Source organism: Hemitrygon akajei, chromosome 31, assembly GCF_048418815.1.
Source record: "Hemitrygon akajei chromosome 31, sHemAka1.3, whole genome shotgun sequence".
NCBI classification, from domain to species: Eukaryota; Metazoa; Chordata; class Chondrichthyes; order Myliobatiformes; family Dasyatidae; genus Hemitrygon; species Hemitrygon akajei.
The window spans coordinates 38,295,286-38,313,662 of NC_133154.1; the positions used below are offsets into that span (position 1 = coordinate 38,295,286).

Sequence of the window (18,377 nt, forward strand, 5' to 3'; positions counted from 1 at the left end):
AGACCTTTGGCCCATTGATCGCTCACCATTTGATCATGGTTGATTTATTTTCCCTCCCAATCTCAGTCTTCTGTCTTCTCCCAATAAGCTTTAACACCCTGACTAATCAAGAATCTATCAACCACTTTAAATATACCCAATGACTTGACCTTCTGTCTGTGGCACTGAATTCCACAGATTCACCACCTGCAGACTAAAGAGAATATCTCTGTTCTGAAGGGACATCCTTCTATTCTGAGGCTGTGCCCTCTGGTCCTAGACTCTTCCATTTCTGACTGGGCACATTGCAGCCTTCCTGCCTCACCACTAGCTTTGACAATTTAGAAGATGACCATTGATTCTGGATCTATTGCATTTTTTTTCAAATTCTTTTGGCGTTTGTGGACAGTTTTATTCTATATTGACGATTTGTTTGTCCCCATCTTTCTCTCTCTACACTCCCACCCTGTCAAATACATTCCTTTCCTGCTCTCTGCTCATCTTCCTACTTCTTCTGAATCTTTAAAACTCTTCAGTACCAATGAAACAATAACTCCACAAGTTCTGAATACCTCTGGCATTATCTGTTAGGAAAAGAAGGTGTGTGGCGTGCTTATCTTCATCACTGTGAAATTAAGGTATAAGTCAAGAAGTCAACATGCACTTATAAAACATTGGTTAGACCCCACTTGGAGCTCTGGTCACCCAGTACAAGAAGGATGTGGCGGCTTGGGAGAAGGTGAAGAAGTTTACCAGGATGCTGCCTGTATTAGACAGCATAGTGATAAGGAGAGGTTGCATGTGGCTATCTTTCATTAGAAGTTTGGAAAATTTGGTGTTATCTGCAAATTTCTGCTAATGTGCTGTGGGGATTATTCTGACGGGTTGCATCACCATCTGTCATTTGAGCATGGATGATCCATGCCCCTCTTAACCCTGTTCTGCCTTCTCCCTGTAACCTTTCACAACCTGACTAATCAACAATCTATCAACAAAAACACAAAATGCTGGCAGAACTCAGCAGGCCAGACACCATCTGTGGGAGGAGGTAGTGACGACGTTTTGGGCCAAAACCCTTCATCAGGAGTCAATTAAGAATCTATCAACCTCTGCTTTAAATACAGTCAGTGATCTGGCTTCCACAGCCAGCTGTGGCAATGGAATTCCACAGATTCACCACCCTCTGGCTAAAGAAATTCCTCCTCATCTCTGTTCTAAATGGACATCCCTCTATTCTGAGATTGTGCCCTGTGTTTAAGCACCCTTGCCACCCAGAACGCTCCCTTCTTGTCACTGCCCTCAGGGAGGAGGTACAGGAGACTGAAGACCCAAACTCAGTGTTTTAGGAACAGTGTATTCCCAGTCCATGGACACATGAACTCTACCTCACTATTTTGCTCGTTTTTTTAGACTACTTATTTACTTCTTTATATTTCTTATTGTAACATAGTTTTTTTGTGTATTGCTCTGTCCTGCTGCTGGGATAACAACAAATTTCACAACATATGTCAGTGATACTAAACCTGGTTCTGAATCTGATTCTGATTCTGAAAAAAACGATTTTTTTCCCTCTGGGAGACCTGATAAAAGAGCATGAAGCTATGCAAGATGTAAATCGGGTAGACAGACAGAAGCTTTTTCCCATGTTTGAATTGTCAGATTCCAGAGAGCATGTCTTTTAGATAGGTATATATATATATATATGTGTGTATGTGTGTGTGTGTGTGTGTGTGTGTGTGTGTTCTAAGAAGGTCTTGGCCCGAAATGTCAACCGTTGATTCATTACCATAGCTGCTGCTCCAGCGTTTTGTGTGTCTATATGTACACAACCACAAGAAACTGCAGAGATGTGGACACAGTTCAGCGCATCACAGGAAGCAGCCTCCCCTCCATGGACTCTGCCTACGCTTCTCGCTGCCTCTGAAGAGCAGCCGCATAATCAGAAACCCCAACCACCCCGGATACTCTCTCTTCTCCTCTCTCCCATCGGGCAGAACGTTCAAAAGCCTGAAGACACGTGTCACCAGGCTCAAGGACAACGTCTACCCCACTGTTATCAGACTCTTAAATGGACTCTTGTACGATAAGATAGACTCTTGGCCTCACATCTACCTCATTATGATCTTGCAGTTGATCATTTATCTGCACTGCACTTTTTCAGTAGTGTTTACACTTTATCTGCATTAATCTATCGCAGTGTAATGATTTGATCTGTATGAACTGTGTCATGGTACCAGTGACAAAAATAAACAAGAACATTCAGGGGAAGGAGGGTACGGACCATTTGCAGGCAGAGGGGATTTAGTTTACTTTCGCATGATGTTCAACATGGACATTGTGAGCCGAGGGGCCTGTTCCTGCGCTGTACTGATTTGTATTCGATGCTCTACGGCAGAATTTGTCTCGTTTTGTGCATTGTTGCGGAGATGTTGAATGACTCTGCTCTCAGTTTCTCTGTCACGCACTAATTAGGCCACTTCCTGCAATGCAGAGATCTGCGCTTGGATGGGGAATGGGGAATTGCAGCTATGGGCTCCAGAAGCGAGTTCCTCCTCAGAACACCAGTACCCTGCTTCCCTTTTCCCAGGCTCTCAGCATTAGGCAATGCTCTGCTGAGTCAGACCTGCCTGAGCAAATCCCCATGTTCACTATCCCCGCAGATTGCTTTCTGTTAGACGTTAATGACAAAGTAATCATTGAGTAATTTATTACACAAATCCATAGCAACGCACACAAAATGCTGGAGGATCTCAGCAGGCCAGGCAGCATCGATGGAAGTGAATAAACAATCGATGTTTGGGTTCTTCAGGACTGGAATGGAAGGGAGAAGAATAAAACTGGGGGAGGGGAAAGAGGAAAGCTAGAAGGTGATAGGTGAAGCCAAGTGGGTAGGAAAGTTAAAGAGCTGGAGAGGAAGGAATGTGATCAGAGAGGAGAGTGGACCACAGGAGAAAGGGAATGAGGAGGGGCACCAGGGGGAGGTGATAGGCAGATGAGAAGAGGTAAGAGGCCAGAGTGGGGAATAGAAGAAGAAGGTAAGAGGAGGGAATTTTTTTTTTACCATTATACGTTTATTGTCATGTGCACAAGTACTTTGTGTGTACACACAGTGCAATGAAAAACTTACTTGCAGCAGCATGATAGTCACATCACATCAGATACATAATATTCACAAGGAAAACATAACTGAGTGACACAAATTATATCAGAAAAACACAGCTTAAACAAAAGTAGGTCAATTATAGGGCAAAGTAGTCAAACTCGTCATAGTGTTGCCACACTTCAGTAATGCGTAGGGCTGTGCTGGTTGGTACAAGAAGCAAGCGGCTGGTGAAGTCCCCGTTCCTGACCCTGCTGATTTGGGACTTCAAGCTTCTGTATCTCCTCCCGATGGGTAGCTATGAGAAGATGGCTTTGCCCAGATGGTGGGGAGGGACGTGTCTGTGATGTACTGAGCTGAGTCCACTACTCTCTGCAGCTCCTTACGTTCCTGTGCATTCGGATTACCACACCAGACCACGACACAACTAGTGAGGGTGGCAAGCTGAACCTCCTTAACCTTCTAAGAAAGTACAGACCCATAAGACAAGATACAGGAGCAGAAGTAGGCCATTCGGCCCATCAAGTCTGCTCCGCTATTCAATCATGGGCCTATCCAATTCTTCCAGTCATCCCCATACCCTTTGATGCCCTGGCTGATCCAAAACCCATCTACAGTATCTCTGCCTTAAATACACCAATGACTTGGTCTCCACGGCCGCTCATAGCAACAATTTCCACAGATTTACCACCCTCTGACTAAAGTAATTTCTCCACATCTCAGTTCTAAAAGGACATCTTTCAATCTTGAAGTCATGCCCTCTTGTCCTAGAATTCCCTACTATGGGAAATAACTTTGCCTTATCTAATCTGTTCAGGCCTTTTAACATTTGGAATGTTTCTATGAGTTCCCCCCTCATTCTCCTGAGCTCCAGGGAATACAGCCCAAGAGCTGCCAGATATTCCTCATACAGTAACCCTTTCATTCCTGGAATCATTCTTGTGAATCTTCTCTGAACCCTCTCCAATGTCAGTATATCCTTTCTAAAACAAGGAGCCCAAAACTGCACACAATACTCCAAGAGTGGTCTCACGAGTGCCTTATAGAACTTCAACATCACATCTCTGCTCTTATATTCCATACCTCTAGAAATGAATGCCAACATTGCATTTGCCTTCTTCACCATTGACTCAACCTGGAGGTTAACCTTTAGGGTATCTTGCACAAGGATTCCCAAGTACCTTTGCAGCTCTGTATTTTGAATTCTCTCCCCAGTCTGCCTGTTTATTTCATCCATCAAAGTGCGTGACCATACACTTTCCAACATTGTATTTCATTTGCACTTCTTTGCCCACTCCCCTAAGCTATCGAAGTCTCTCTTCAGTCTCTCAGTTTCCTCAACACTACCTGCTCCTCCACCTATCTTTGTACCATCGGCAAACTTAGCCACAAATCCATTAATACTGTAGTCCAAATCATTGACATACATACATTGTAAAAAGCAACGATGCCAACACTGACCCCCGTGGAACTCCACTGGTAGCAGGCAGCCAGCCAGAATAGGATCTCTTTATTCCCACTCTGTTTTCTGCCGACCAGCCAATGCTCCACCCACGCTAGTAACTTCCCTGTAATTCCATGGTCTCTTATCTTACTAAGCAGCCTCATGCATGGCACCTTGTCAAAGGCCTTCTGAAAATCCAAGTACACCACATCTACTACTTCTCCTTTGTCTACCCTGCTTGTAATTTCCTCAAAGAATTGCAGTAGGTTTGTCAGGCAGGATGTTCCTTTCCCTGGTGTGTCTTTCTTGTGATTGCATCTATGTGCTAGGCCCAGGTCAGGTCACAACCCAAGGTACCTCCGAACTGAATGAATAAGCTCTTCCTGGGCTTCCAGCCAGGTACGGGTTTCAATTTTAACTGATGTTTCGATGACAAGCTCTTCCTTCTTCATCAGGGATGATGCCTGGGCATGTCTAGTCCCTTATGGGTTTGTGGATTTCCACGGTTTCTGGAAGGATTTCCAGGATCCTGAAGAAATACCAGATTAATACCATCCACAACCTTGTAAGGAAGCTCTAACCACAGCTTATGTGGGTCAAAGTTGACCTGGAACTCAGGTTGGCTGGTTCCCAGAGCAATGTATATCGGCCAGATGGGATGCACGGTGGAAACCCACACCGAGGAGCACAGGAAGTTTATCTGTTTGGGTTACCCACAGAAATTGGCAGAGGCAGAACATTGCATTTGCAATGGCCATAAGATTGACTTCCACAGCACAAAACTACTGTGCCACGCCAATGGCTTTTGGGATGCTTAGTAAAGGAAACCATTGAAATAAAACCAAAGGAAAATAATTTTCACAAAGACAAAGGTCTCACTCTAAGAACAAACTGGAATTCGATTGTAAACAAGGTGGGAGAGCAGAAACCTGCTTGGATGAGGACTAACCAATCAGGAGGGATGGACAATGGGGTATAAATACCACTGGACTAGACCTGCCCAGGTTTCATCCCCGATGAAGATGGCAGTTTGTCATCAAAACGTCAGTTAAAATCGATACCTATACCTGACTGGAATCCTGAGGAGAGTTTATTCATCATATATGCCGGGAAAGCCTTTTTGTGAATTGAATGTTTGCTGGGTTGTACCAGGTGGTGATACATGTGTGTAGAGTCACATAGAAATCTGATGGGAGTTGACAGCCTTCCATAGAACCATAGAACATTACAGCACAGAAACAGGCCTTTTGGCCCTTCTTGGCTGTGCCGAACCATTTTTCTGCCTAGTCCCACTGACCTGCACCTGGACCATATTCCTCCAAACCCCTCTCATCCATGTACCGGTCCAAGTTTTTCTTAAATGTCAAAAGTGAGCCCGCATTCATCACTTCATCTGGCAGCTCATTCCACACTCCCACCACTCTCTGCATGAAGAAGCCCCCCCTAATGTTCTCTCTAAACGTTTCCTCCTTCACCCTTAACCCATGACCTCTGTTTTTTTTCTCCCCTGGCCTCAGTGGAAAAAGCCTGCTTGCATTTACTCTATCTATACCCATCATAATTTTATACACCTCTATCAAATCACCCCTCATTCTCCTATGCTCCAGGGAATAAAGACCTAACCTATTCAACCTCTCTCTGTAACTCAGTTTCTCAAGTCCCGGCAACATCTTTGTAAACCTTCTCTGCACTCTTTCAACCTTATTAATATCCTTCCTGTAATTAGGTGACCAAAACTGCACACAATACTCCAAATTCAGTCTCACCAATGTCTTATACAACCTCACCATTACGTTTCAACTCTTATACTCAATACTTTGATGTATAAAGGCCAATGTACCAAAAGCTCTCTTTACAACCCTATCTACTTGTGACACCACTTTTAGGGAATTATGTATCTGTACTCCCAGATCCCTCTGTTCTACTGCACTCCTCAGTGTCCTACCATTTACCTTGTATGTTCTACCTTGGTTTGACCTTCCGAAGTGCAATACCTCACACTTGTCCACATTAAACTCCATCTGCCATTTTTCTGCCCATTCCTCCAACTGCTCCAAATCCCTCTGCAAGCTTTGAAAACCTTCCTCACTGTCCACTACACTTCCAATCTTTGTATCACCAGCAAATGAAAAACTTCCCTGAGAAACATCAATGATTGGAAGGGCTTGTCACTATTGCTGACATAAGCTTAACTATTAAAGTATAAGATCATAAGACATAGGAGCAGAAATAGGCCATTTAATTCTAACTCTTACTATTTAAGAACCTATCAATGTCCATTTTGAATATACCCAATGACTTGGCTCCATAACCGTCTGCAGCAATGAATTCCTCAGATGCACTAATGACTTGAGTTTAAAGTTGTGATTCAAACACAGATCCCTGGATGAATCATCTGGGCCTTAGAAATTTGTTTGGGAATGTACTCTTACACCTTGTGGCATAAGAAAAGGCCATTTGGTGCATCGTTCCTGTACTGGCTTGTTGCCAAAGGCCACTGACAGCCGTAATTCTCCATTCCATGCCCTTTTCACCACCACTTTCTCTTTTTCAGGAAATTATAGCCAATTCTGCAAAGTTGTTATTGGATTTCCCTCCTTGTTCCATTCATTTAGGGAGCTTCTGACGACAGCAAGTTGGTTTCTCAGTCTGAAACCAATGTCAGTGGGGTGACTGAGCTGAGGAAGCCATACAGGATTTGCAGAATTACTCAAGAGTTATGAACAAACCAAGGTCATTTAGCCCAACCTGAGTAATAATTAAATAATGGAGCAGACTCGATGGGCCAAATGGCCTAATTCTGCTCCTATGTCTTATGGTCTTATTTACATGTATGATGCCCTGTCATTGTGATGGAATTCACAAGTGTGTCATTTGGCAGTGTTCTGATGTGGCTGGAGAAGTCATAGAGTCATAGAACACTACACCACAGAAGCAGGCTCTTCAGCCCATCTAATCTGTGCTGGACTGTTATCCATCTACCCACACCTGAAATGAGCTCTCCAAAACTCTCTTATCCAAACTTCTCCTCAATGCCACAACTGAACCTGCATCCACCACGTCCACTGGCAACTCATTCCACACTTGCACCTCCCTCTGAGTGAAGAAGCCCCTCCTCAGATTCCCCTTAAGTATTTCACCTTTCACCCTTACCTATAACCTCTAGTTCCAGTCTTACGCAACGTCTATAGAAAAAGTCTGCTTGTGTTTACCTTATTAATACCCCTCTTAATATTGTACACCTCTACTAAATCTCACCTCATTCTCCTACACTCCAGGGAATAAAATCAAGTTCAAGATACAACCAAACAAAACAATATTCCTCCAGATCTTGGTGCACCCACAAAACATATATCACACACAGCACATATACCAAAATATTACCACAAATAATTTAATAAAATATAATTCAAAATGCACAGGACAGGTGACAGTAAACAGTACAATAAACAGCTCGCTGTCCCAGTGACAAGACCTCGGTGGTGTCAGGGCATTCATCAGTCTCACAGCCTGAGGGGAGAACCTGTTACCTGTCTGGCAGTGCTAGTCCTGATGCTCCAGTACCTCCTTCCAGACAGTGGGGTGGGTGGTGGGGATCCCCAACAACGTTTTGGATCCTTCGTTTGTGATGCTTCAGGAAAATGTCACAAATAGCGGGGAAGGAGACCCCGGTGATCCTCTCAGTGGTTGTCACTGTCGTCTGTAGGGACTTGTGGTCCATTGCCTTCAGCTTCCATACCACACAATGATGCAGCCCGAAAGGACACTCTTGATGGTTCTCCTGTAGAAAGTTGTTAGAATGGAGTGGGGAACCTTACACGCATCAGTCTCCTCAGAAAGTGTAGACACTGCTGTGCCTTCTTGACTAGTGAGGAGGTGTTGTGGGTCCAGGTCAGGTTGTCTGTTATGTGCACACCAAGGAACTTTGTGCTCTTCACTCTCTCCACAGCAGAGCCATTGCTGTGCAATGGAGAGTGGTTGACCTGTGCCCTCCTGAAGACCACAATCATCTCCTTTGTCTTGTCCACAGTGAATTCTCACACCATTTGACAAGCCTCTCTGCCTCCTTTCTGTGTGCCAACTCATCATTCTAGCTGATGACGCCAGCCACTGTAGTGCCATCAGAGAACTTGATGATGTGGTTGGAGCTGGATCTGGCAATGCAGTCATGGGTCAGTGGTGGGCTGAGCATACAGCCCCATGGGGCACCAGTGCTCAGCATGATGGAGCTTCAGATGTTGCTGCCAAATCGGACTGGCTAGAGTCTTCTCATCAATGAGTTGCAGAGAAGGGTGTTGAGTCACAACGAGGACAGATTACCCACCAGCCTCTGAGGTATGATCATGTTAAACGCCGAGCTAAAGTCAATGAACAACATCCTGACTTGCAAGACATCCCTTTCTAGGTGGGACCTAGAACCTGAAGGTCATGAACTATTCAACATGTATGTCAGGTCCTCAAATCCTGGTATCTTTGGAAATTTTCTCGGTGAAAACCTACCTGAGGTTCTAAGAGAGATAAGGAAGTTCAACCCTGGACAGACCCATCTATTTCTCTGTGCTACTGTGAATGCCTGCAAGGAAATGAATCTCACCTATGCACTTCAATAATACATTTATTTTGGTCTTTTAACTTTGGACTTTACTAGCTGCTAGTTCTGGATAATTGACCCAGGGACATGATCTTCAGTTTCCCTATGCGTCACGGAGCTCTGCCAATGAGAGACTTCCCGTTTGTCTTGACCAAGGTCTCTGAAGCAGTTGACTGAAAAGGGCCAGCTGATTTTCTTAGACCTGAGGAACGGAAATCTGAGGCTTGGAGGACAGTCTGTGTGTGTGAGAGGGAGGAATGGGGCTTGTTTTGCTGTTGTTGTTTTGATGCTTGTTGTGTTCTGTGTTGTTCTGCTGGACACGGTGAGTAGGCCATATTGGCACCGGAATGACTGAAGACACTTGTTGATGGCCCCCAGCACATCCTTGGGTGTATTTCACTGTTATTCAATACATTCAAACAATGTATTTCACTGTCTGTTTTGATGTACGTGTGATCAATGAATTGATATGGATCTGAATCTACCCAATAGGGTACTGTCTCAGATACCAAGAACATCAGCTGACCAAGGAGACTGAGGGAAATAGAGGCATCTATGCTGAACCAATCCAAGACCTCCATGGTGCCCACCCAGCTAGTCCCAATTTTCTGCATTTGGCCTACGCCCCTCTAAGCCCCACCCCTTCAAGTGCTTCTTAAGTGCTGCTATTGTAGTTGCCTCGATCACTTCCTCTGGCAGCTCATTCCATTTTCTCACCACCCTCTGAGTGAAAAACTGCCCCTTTTTTAATCTTTACCTCTCAGCCTAAACCTATGCACCCTTAGTTCTGGACTCCCTACCTTAGGAAAAAGACTGTTAATGTCTCCTTTTCACTGCCTTTCATCATTTTAAACATTTCTATAAGATTACCCCTCATTCTTCTACTTTCCAAGAAATGAAGACTTGGTTTGATAGACCTCTCCCCGTAAATGGTACCTCTTTGGCAAGGAACAAGTTGCAGAAGGAAAGGACAGTGAGTCACGGGCCATCACCATGGCACAAAAAGTGTTAAACACAAAATGTACCAACTTCTGAGTAAAATAGAGCATTCACTGTTTCCTGGAACTGACTGTGGACGAGGTCACAGGGGGCGGGATTTATTGCTGTTACAGGTTTTTAGATAACAGTGCATCAACCCTAAATCCTAGCAGTACTCACACATCATCTTTTCATTAATCTTTTACTGGGGGAGAGGAGATACATTATAAGCAGATCGTCCAATTTCTTAGCACCGTGTTGGATATTACACATCATATGTGGTCGGCTATGAACAGATCCTGTACCGCACCTTCAATGTTCTAACGTTCTCAGTGAGTTCCCTGTTGGCTATTTCTGTCAACCACTGGCTACGCGCGGGCAATGTGCATTGACGTGGTGATTTGATGGACCTGAAGTGCAGGGGCCACTAGTTTGTTCAAGTAAGATCTGAGACTAAATGTTAATCAATTAACTAGTTCATCCGGTTTGCTGTTGTGTTGCTAGACAGAGAAGGTAAGGGGAAAGTACTGTATACGTGAGTCTTTTGACCACTTTCTGTCATTACATGCCTTGAGCGTCTGTTATATGGGACAGTCTGTGGTTTTGGCCAGCAACCTTGGTCAAACCAGGAGAGCAAATTATCCTGCAACGTCCTCAGACTCATGCTTGCTTTTATAGTAAGACTTTCATTGTTGGCCGGGAGATTGCGAGGTTTTAGACACCACACATCCTACCCCCCCAACTTCTGAGAAACAGCGAAGTGTTTACAGGTAAACAAATGCAGATGCAGCTTCTTGTTTTATTTCAGCAGAGAAGAGAACCAAGCTATCTACATCTCTGTGCTGCGTTCTTGAATGCCCTTCAGTCTGTCCCAGTTGCCTGCCCCTTCCTCGTAGCTTGGCAGATTTTCTTTTACCTTCTTAAGAATTTATTCAATTCCCTTCTGTAAGTTCACATTGAATCTGTCTACAGCCCCTTAAGAAACACTTTTCAGATCAATGTTTAAAAAGCGGAGGAACAGAGGGAGCTTTGGGTCCTTGTCCATAGATTCCTCAAAGTTGCCATGCAAGTCATAGTGTTTTGACCTTCATTTGCCAGGAGATTGCGTTCAAGAGTCACATTGCAGCTCTATAAAACTCTAAGTGTGTCAGAACACACTTGGAATATTGTGTTTGGTTCTGGTCGCCTCATTATAGGAAGGATGTGGAAGCTTTAGAGAGAGAGCAGAGGTGAGTTACCAGGATGCTGCCTGGATTAGAGAGCATGTCTTATGAGGAAATGTTGAGTGAGCTAGGGCTTCTCTCCTTGGAGTGAAGGAGGATGAGTAATGACAAGATGATAAGAGGCATGGATCAAGTGGACAGCCCGATACCTTTTCCCAGGGTGGAAATGACTAATACGAGGGGGCATAATTTTAACATGGTTGGAAGAAAGTACGGGGGGGGGTGTTTAATACACAGAGAGTGGTGAGTGTATGGAACGTACTGTCAGGGGTGGTGATAGAGACAGATACATTAGGGGCATTTAAGATAAGCTTAGATAGGCACATGTATGAAAGAAAAGTGGAGAACTATGTGGAAGAAAATGGTTAGATTGCTCTTGGAGTAGATTAAAAGTACACTATAACATTATGGGCCGAAGGGCCTTTACTATGCTGAATTTTTCTATGTTCTAAGATTTTCTTCTCATACCTCCAGTTCATTTGCAAATTATCTTAGTGTTACTTTTGTTCAGCAACTCTTAGATATCTTGCCAGTGGAAACATGTTCTCAGTATTATTTACTTATTTAATAATTTTTTATTTGTACAATTTGTCTTCTTTTGTGCATTGGTTGTTTGTGGGTAGTTTATCACGAATCCTATTGTATTTCATTATCTTCCTGTGAATACCTGCAAGAAACTGAATCTCCAGGCAGCATATGGTGACATGCAAAGCTTGAAGTTCAAAGTACATTTATTATCAAAGTATGTACACACTATACAAACTTGAGGTTCATCACCTTACAAGCAGCCACAAACAAAAACAAAAGAACCCATAAAGAAAGACTGTCAAAACGTCCGAAGTGCAGAGGGAAAAAAAAACAAATCGTGCAAACAGTAAAAGTAAGCACCACGCGGCAGGCCAGGCAACAAATAGCTTTCAGAATGAAAGTGAATCTACAGGCACGAATCCCGGGGCAGCCAGAGCAGGCCCCAGCCACAACCTCTGTTCACCACATAGCAGAGCCAAGTAAACATCACGGAGCATCTAGCAGATTTGGCCCGACCCTCCCAACATCCTGCCTTTTCAATCTGGCCCTGTGTTTAAATTGTTCAAAACATCAGTTCGTTCCTCACTCCAGGACGAGTCACTTCGATTCACTCTAGGCCTGGATCCCACCGCCGGCCGCATTTTGGCCTGTACCCGACCTTTACAAATTCGCACTTAAATCAACCAAACCTCAAGTCTGTCCTTACTTTCAGTATAGATGTACGGGCCCCAACTTTTCCTCCCCTCTGTTTGCCCTGACTTTGTCTTGCCTCTGTTCACCTTGAATCTGCCTCCACCTCAGCTCAGCTTCATCTCGCACCCACTCACTTTAACCCTTGACTCAGCTCCCCTCTCCATTGTTCGCGGTGATTGTTAACCATAAATTTTACTAGAAAAAGTGTTAGTAAACAATGTATTTAGTTGTATTCTTTGTCTTGTTTGCCACCAGTGAATAGTCACAGGGCTTTGTCGGCACCATCTTAAACCGGACATATAGTATGTGCATTTTGATATTTTCACTTTGAAATTTAAACTTTAAATATGTTCTGTTTAACCATTTTAAAATACTGAGCACCTCTGACTAAATCCCTCAGTCCTTCCAGGGAATGATGGAAGGTGGACAGACTCAATGGGCCGACAAGTAGAGAGCTCCACTCGACTCTCAATAAGGCAGACAAGTAGTCAGGTCATGGAACCTATACAGATTGAAGAGGAGGAGGTGCTTGCTATCTTGAGGCAAATCAGAGTAAATAAATCCTCAGGACCTGACAGGGTATTCCCTCAGACCTTGAAGGAGACTAGTGTTGAAATTGGGGGGTGCCCTGGCAGATGTATTTAAAATGTCGGTATCTACGGGCGAGGTGCCGGAGGATTGGAGGATAGCTCATGTTGTTCCGTTGTATAAAGAAGGCTCTAAAAGTAATCCGGGAAATTATAGGCTGGTAAGTTTGACGTCAGTAGTAGGTAAATTATTGGAAGGCGTACTAAGAGATAGGATCTACAAGTATTTAGATAGACAGGGACTTATTAGGGAGAGTCAACATGGTTTTGTGCGTGGTAGGTCATGTTTAACAAATCTATTAGAGTTTTTCGAGGGGGTTACAAGAAAGTGGATGAAGGGAAGGCAGTGGATGTTGTCTACATGGACTTCAGTAAGGCCTCTGACAAGTCCCGCATGGGAGGTTAGTTAGGAAGATTCAGTCGCTAGGTATACATGGTGAGGTAATAAATTGGATTAGGCATTGGCTCAGTGGGAGAAGCCAGAGAGTGGTAGTGGAGGATTGCTACTCTGAGTGGAGCCTGTGACTAATGGTGTGCCACAGGGATCAGTGCTGGGTCCATTGTTACAGTATTTGTCATCTATATCAATGATCTGGATGATAATGTGGTAAATTGGATCAGCAAATTTGCTGGTGATACAAAGATTGGAGGTGTAGTGGACAGTGAGGAAGGTTTTCAAAGCTTGCAGAGGGATTTGGATCAGCTGGAAAAATGGGCTGAAAAATGGCAGATGGAGTTTTATGCAGACAAGTGTGAGGTATTGCACTTTGGAAGGAAAACCCAAGGTAGAACATACAAGGTAAATGGTAGGGCACTGAGGAGTGCAGTAGAACAGAGGGATCTAGGAATACAGAAAGAAAATTCCCTAAAAGTGGTGTCACAGGTGGATAGGGTAGTAAAGAGAGCTTTTGGTACATTGGCCCTTATAAATCAAAGTATTGAGTATAAGAGTTGGAATGTTATGGTGAGGTTGTATAAGGCATTGGCGAGGCCGAATTTGGAGTATTGTGTGTAGTTCTGGTCACCAAATTACAGAAAGGATATTAATAAGGTTGAAAGAGTGCAGAGAAGGTTTACAAGGATGTTGCCGGGACTTGAGAAGCTGAGTTACAGAGAAAGGTTGAATAGGTTAGGAGTTTATTCCCTGGAGTGTAGGAGAATGAGGGGAGATTTGATAGAGGTATATAAACTTATGATGGGTATAGATAGAGTGAATGCAAGCAGGCTTTTTCCACTGAGGCTAGGGGAGAAAAAAAACCAGAGGACATGGGTTAAGGGTGAAGGGGGAAAAGTTTAAAAGGAACATTGGGGGGACTTCTTCACACAGAGAGTGGTGGGAGTGTGGAATGAGCTGCCAGATGAAGTGGTGAATGCGGGCTCACTTTTAACATTTAAGAAAAACTTGGACAGGTACATGGATGAGAGGGGTTTGGAGGGATATGGTCCAGGTGCAGGTCAGTGGGACTCGGCAGAAAAATGGTTCGGCACAGCCAAGAAGGGCCAAAAGGCCTGTTTCTGTGCTGTAATGTTCTATGGTTCTATAGTGCACAAAGAGAGCAAAATAGTGATGTAGTGTTCATGGGTGGGTTCATAGACTATTCAGAAAGCTGAAAGCAGGGGGGAAAACTGTTCCTAAAATGTTGAGTGTGTGTCTTCAGGGTCCTGTACCTCCTTCCTGATGGTAGCAATGAGAAGAGTTCAGGTCCTAGATGGTGAGGCTCCTTCCTGACGCCTTCTTGGTGCATCGTCTTTTGAAGATGTGCTCGATAGTGGCGAGGCTGGTGCCCGTGATGGAGCTGGCTGAGTCTACAACCCTCCGCAACCTTTTCTGATCCCATGCATTGGTGCCTCCACACCAGTCAGTAATGCATTCAGTCAGAATCCTCTGCAAATTACTTCCATAGAAATTTGCCAGTCTTTGGTGACATACTATATCTCCACAGACTCCTAATGAAGTATAGCAACTGGTGTGCCTTCTTCATAATTGTATCAATATGTCAGCCCAGGATAGACCCTCTGACGCATTGACACCCAGGAACTTAAAGCTGCTCACACTTTCCACTGCTGATCCCTCAATGAGACGGGTGTGTGTTCCCCCGACTCCTCTGTCCTGAAATCCACAATCAGTTCCTTGGTCTTAATGATGTCGAGTGCCAGGTTGTTGTTGTGACACCAGTTGATCTATCTCCCTCCTGTGCACTTCCTCATTATTATATTAGTCACCAGTCACCAAGATCTCCTCTTGTAAACTCCCTGTGGTTCTTCCCTCTATTCTTGATGGTCATGCCTTCTTTTTTCCAGGGATTGTAATTCTTTCACTTTCTTCCTCTCTCCTTTTCAAGTCATTCTTTAAATCCTAACACCTCGATAAACCCTCCACTTGTCTGCACCTCCTCCTTCCCTTTCTCCCATGGTCCACTCTCCTCTCCTATCACATTCCTTCTCCTTCAGCCCTTTTCCAACTGCCAACTGTATCCTCCCACCCTCCCTCTCCCACCCACCTTCTCCCCTCACCTGGCTTCACCTGTCACTTTCTAGCTTATACTAGAAAGTATAAGCTCCCTCCCCCACATTCTTACTCTGGCTTCTTCTCCCTTCCTTTCCCGTCCCGGTGAAGCGTCTTGGTTTAACATGTTGACTGTGTATTCCTTTTCCAGCTCCCCCCAAGCAAGAGAAAATCTGCAGATGTTGGAAATCCAAGCGACACACTCAAAATGCTGCAGGAACTCAGCAAGCCAGGCAGAGTACAGTCTCGGCCCAAATCGTCGTTGAGATGCTGAGTTCCTCCGACATTTTGTGTGCGTTTCTGTGAATTTCCAGCATCTGCAGAATCGCTTGTGTTTATAATGGTACAGTGATAGCCCTTAGTTACAATACCGCTGGAAATTTTACCTGGTTCTCTAATTCCTTCTGAGTAGGCAGGTTGTCATCGTCATCTCCTGAGCCATTGTCACAATGAACAATGCATCTTGTTTTAAAGTCAGTGCTGCACTGCCACACCCTGCGGAGGATGGTAAAGCAATCTGAGAAGATCTCTGGGGTCTTCCTCGTCCTATTTGTGACATTTACTGACAGTGTTGCAGACAAAGATTGTTGAGGATCCCTACCACCCAGCCCACAATCTCTTTGACCCACCACCTCAGGAAGGAGGTACAGAAGCCTCAGGACTAGGACTGCCAGAATGGCTAACAGCTTCTTCCCTCAGGCTGTGAGACTAATGCCACCACGAAGGTCTTGTCACTAGGACAGCGAGCTGTTTCCTGTTTCCTGCACTATTTGCCTGTGCTGGACACTACGTGCATCTTGAATGATAGTTTATTAACCTATTTGTGGTAACATTTTTTTTAATGTGCTGTGTGTGATATATGCTTTGTGGGTGTACCATGTGTTCTAGGAATATTGTTTTGTTTGCTTGTATATATGTACAGTCGGATGACAATAAACATGAAGTTGAATTTTCAATTGCCTAGCCTTGTGAATAAAATCCAACTCTGCTAATCTGCTTTCTCCTCAGAATCTTCAGATCTAACTTCGCAGGAACAGGAAGAAGTTAACGTTTTACGCCTGCATAAGGAGGAACTATTGGAGGACATTCAGGTAGCTGACGAACATTGTCTGCTCCTTACCCCATTCCTCTTGCGGCATGGTGTGGCAGTGGAGGTGATACAGTCGCTTAGCGGTTGACACAATCACCTCAGAGCACCCCAAATCACCGATCGGTGACAAATAAAGCTACAGCTAATCTTTTCTTCGTCTCACTCATCATGGGAGCTTGCTGTGCATGGCTTGGCTGCCCTATTTCCTGCCTCACCCAGTGACTGAACTTCAGAAGTACCTCACTGAGTGTCACATGATTTAGGGCAAAGTGAAAGGTACTATGTAAATGCAATGGTTCCTTCTTTCTTGCTTCTATCAACTCTATATATTCTCCCTCAGGTCTTTCCCCCTTAGTTAATGAAATGTCCCCAGGCCTGAGTGCAAACTTTCCACCCTAACTGTGTCAACTTTAGTGGTCGGCACAGTAGCGTTCTCTGTGTGACCAGTGGGTTTCCTCTGGGTCTCTGGTTCCGTCCCACAATCCAAAGACATGCGGGTTAGTAGGTTAACTAGTCACATGGGTGCAATTGGGTGGATGCGACCCGCTGAGCCAGAAGGGCCTGTTATTCTCAAAATACTGTAGTAGTTAAAAACCGTTCATAATTTTTTTCTTCAGAAGCTGAAGATGGAAATTGCGGAAGTTGTCGCAGAGCTTGAGAACTTCAATCACACAGAGGAGAGGTGAGTCAAAGAAAATTTGACCAGATGAATGACGCGAGGCAGGCTAAATGGGAAAAGTTTAGATGCATCATTTCAATTTGGTAAGCACAGACCAGATGGGTCGAAGGTCCTGTTTCCAGGCTGTATGACTCTAAATCCCAAGAATGAAGTGTTTCCATTACCTATCAGGTATAACTCTTAGTCCCATCGTATGACTCTGAATCCCATCATATGAGTCTAAATCCTATCATAGTTCCAACAATGAAGTGTTTCCATTACCTATCAGGAGGCAACAAGACATACTAAATATGGACAACAAAAATTCTGCGGATGCTCGAAATCCAAAGCAACGCACACAAAATGCTGGAGCAACTCAGCAGGTCAGGCAGCTTCTATGAAAGTGAACAAAGAGTCGAGCTTAAGGGGAACATGAGGAGAAACTTCACACAGATGGTTGTGAGAGTGTGGAATGAACTGCCAGTGCAAGTGGTGCACAAGAGCTTGAACTCAACGTTTAAGAGAAGTTTGCATAGGCACATGGATGGGGAAGGGTATTGTGCAGGTCAATGGAACTTGGCAGATTAAATAGTTCAGCATGGACTAGGTAGGCCAAAATGCCTGTTTCTGCATTGTACTTTTCTATGACTTTAAATCTGACAGACAGACAGACAGACATACTTTATTGATCCTGAGGGAAATTTCAGAGATTTTCAGTCCACTGAATAGGAAATGTAAGGAAAGGTATGACCAAGGAAACGTAAACTGGTGGGAATCTGGGGGAGGAGGCAAAGTGAAATGATGCATCCAGCTGCAAATAATCATCCAGAGAAATGAAACTGGAAGCCAGTTTAGTCAATCTCTGGATAGAATACAAAACTTGCTACAAATAGCATATCAGATTTCAACAAGCACATGAAAGGAATGCACAGAATTGCTGGGGGAGCAGAAGAAAGTCATTTGTCCTATTGTGAATCACGGAATGATAGAGAACTTATCA

The 18,377-nt window shown here is 44.2% G+C and overlaps 1 protein-coding gene across 2 annotated transcripts in view; it reads left to right on the forward strand.

Moving 5' to 3' along the window:
- LOC140719234 (cytohesin-3-like) overlaps window positions 1-18,377 on the forward strand; it is a 109,157-nt gene that overhangs the window by 50,539 nt on the left and 40,241 nt on the right. Inside the window, exons 1-3 of one of the 2 annotated variants that reach the window (XM_073033697.1) lie at window positions 10,302-10,424; window positions 16,638-16,720; window positions 17,337-17,401. In XM_073033697.1, coding sequence (XP_072889798.1) covers window positions 17,346-17,401 — 56 coding nt within the window. In that variant the 5' untranslated portion in view covers window positions 10,302-10,424; window positions 16,638-16,720; window positions 17,337-17,345. Of the gene's footprint in view, window positions 1-10,301; window positions 10,425-16,637; window positions 16,721-17,336; window positions 17,402-18,377 lie in introns of those variants that run through there. The other variant, XM_073033696.1, reaches the window with a different exon arrangement.